The sequence below is a fragment of the Pteropus vampyrus genome, unplaced genomic scaffold (genome assembly GCF_000151845.1).
Source record: "Pteropus vampyrus isolate Shadow unplaced genomic scaffold, Pvam_2.0 Scaffold101, whole genome shotgun sequence".
NCBI lineage: Eukaryota > Metazoa > Chordata > Mammalia > Chiroptera > Pteropodidae > Pteropus > Pteropus vampyrus.
Genome location: NW_011888882.1, coordinates 316,259 through 318,573, shown reverse-complemented (window position 1 = coordinate 318,573; position 2,315 = coordinate 316,259). Strand labels below are relative to the sequence as shown.

The 2,315-nt window shown below is 36.5% G+C and overlaps 1 protein-coding gene across 1 annotated transcript in view; it reads right to left on the bottom strand.

Annotated features, from left to right (window-relative positions):
• The window catches only part of ROS1 (ROS proto-oncogene 1, receptor tyrosine kinase), a 101,881-nt gene that overhangs the window by 24,584 nt on the left and 74,982 nt on the right, over nucleotides 1–2,315 (bottom strand). Inside the window, 1 exon segment of the mRNA XM_023533366.1 lies at nucleotides 228–357. Coding sequence (XP_023389134.1) covers nucleotides 228–357 — 130 coding nt within the window.

The following is a 2,315-nucleotide window of genomic DNA, read 5'->3' as shown; positions in this document are numbered from 1 at the left end:
CCTATTTTCCTGTAAAATACTGAAAATAGGCTCAAATAACCAGAAAATTCTAGACATTAGTCCAGGGTGCTAATTGTTCTAATCCAACATGAAGGAAATCTAAGAATTCTTTCCAAGAAAGTTTTCTAAGGTTCTATCATTGGCCAAAAACTGGATTTAAAAAAAATTAATAGGACATTACAGGGCATTTGCATTACAAAACCAATACTGTGGACCCCGTTTCCTACCGCTTTCATCCGGGCTTTACGCAAATAGGTGAGAAGGTCTCCTCCTTCCATCAGTTCCAGGATAATGTATTGGGGTTCATTTAGCAGGCAAACTCCAAGCTGCTTCAGAATGTTGGGATGATTAAACTTGCTAAAAGGTGGAAAAAGACAGGCGGGATGACATGACAGCGATAGAAGTCCTATCTGAGGGCCTTTGTGGAATAGAGCAATTGCTTATCTATAGTTTCTGTCAAAACAAATGATTTTTTTTTTCTCTAATAAATGAAAGCTGCCTTTTCCAAGCGTTGGTTTGTGTGTTTGCCTTACAAAGGTAATACGGCAACCCCTAGTGGCCAATGCATACAGATAGAGTAGGGTGAGTTTTAGAAGAAATCACATTTATATTATTTTATATTTTGAAAAAGAGAGTAATTTTAACTAACGTCCTTCTTCAAAAGATAGTTGAAAACTATATTTTGGATCATCACAAGTATGAGATATTCTCTTTTTTTTTTTTTTAAGAAACAATTCAGACAAGCAGGTTTGGCTACAACTGTTTTCTCAAGAAGTCAGAAGCAAGTAAGCCCTGATCTAATAACACAGCTTGGGACCTCATTGACTACTGCCTGGGTCCTTCCCTTTACGATGCCTTTGAGCCATTTTCATGGTCATCAACTGACTTTAACCTTGAGATAAGTTATTAAGACAAGGGATATTTTCATTGATATTACTGTACTTAGGAGAATTCTCTCATACTTGGTCTACTACCCATTATTACGCAGTTAGAACATAAGTATATTTAAAGCTGAACAGCTTCAGAAGTCATTTACAAAACACACTTCTTTTTTTCTGGTGCAAATTTAATTTTATTAAACCTTGTAATGAATGTTGTTGCTGTTTGTTTCCTTTTGTTTTGTTAAGAAAGAAAAATGTTTTGCCTAAGCACTACCTATGCCCAGGCTCAGAAGACTAGCTTCCATAGAATACTTGTCACTACAGACATGTTTCTGTTTAAACTTCAACCATGTTCATTTTGGGCAAGATCTGTTACGTCAAGTCATTTTGAATGTTGAAAATCCACCAGTCAGCTGTAAAAGTTTCCCGCCCATACCAAGCAAGAATCATTTCAGAGCTGCCCTGATACCTCATCAGATGTGCCTCCTTCAGGAATTCAATCTTCTCCTGGTCTGTGGAGCCCTTCTTCAAAGTCTGTGCAATGTAAAAGAAAGCTGGGAATCAGTAGAGCAGACATTCCTGTGAGCTCAGTGGGTTAATGGAGACAATCTTTGTTTCGTTTTGTAATATCTACCCTGAAAGCTCGAAACAGATAATGGATAATGCATGTGCATGTGTTCTGCAAGCCTATTCAAAAGTTAGCTCTTGTTAATGAAAGTATTTAAGTAGGAAAATCTGATAGATAAAAGATCTAGTAATATTTACACAAAGTCTCTCTAAAATGTAGAAATTTTAAAAGGAGAACAACTTTGGCATATAGGCAAATTTCTTAATTTTTCAGTTTTCTACCTAATATCTATTTTCTCTTGCTTCCTTGTTAACAATACCCTAATCTGTTTCTTAAAGACAAGGTACCCACTCTCAGATCATTGATTTAAGGTAATCATGAAAATCGTGTTCCACAATTCTCCAGCCTCTCTTGCAAATAAGGCTCAGTTCTGGTCAATGAATTCTCTGGCCTGTATGAAGATGCGATGCCAGATTCTTTGAAAACCATCTTGGGACCATGAGGCAACACACATGCACAAAGTCAAAAGAATTTCAGATATAATGGCTCTGACCTGACAGCCCTGAAGCCAGCAGTCATCTTGTTATGTGAGAAAAAGAAACACTTATTTAAACCAGTTGAGAGAATTTTGCCAACTTTTCTGGTTGTATAGCATACCCTTAGAGTAATAAATTCCTAATAAGCTTTGAGCAAGATATTGCTCAATTACATAAAAGACTCATCATCCCTCAATCAAAAGAAAATTTTACAAAAATCTGAGAGTATATCCAGCGCTTCCTTAAAATGACATTAAATATACCACGATGAATAATTGTGTAGTACAGGGGTCAACAAACTAGAGCCTGTGGACCAAATTCATCCTGTCA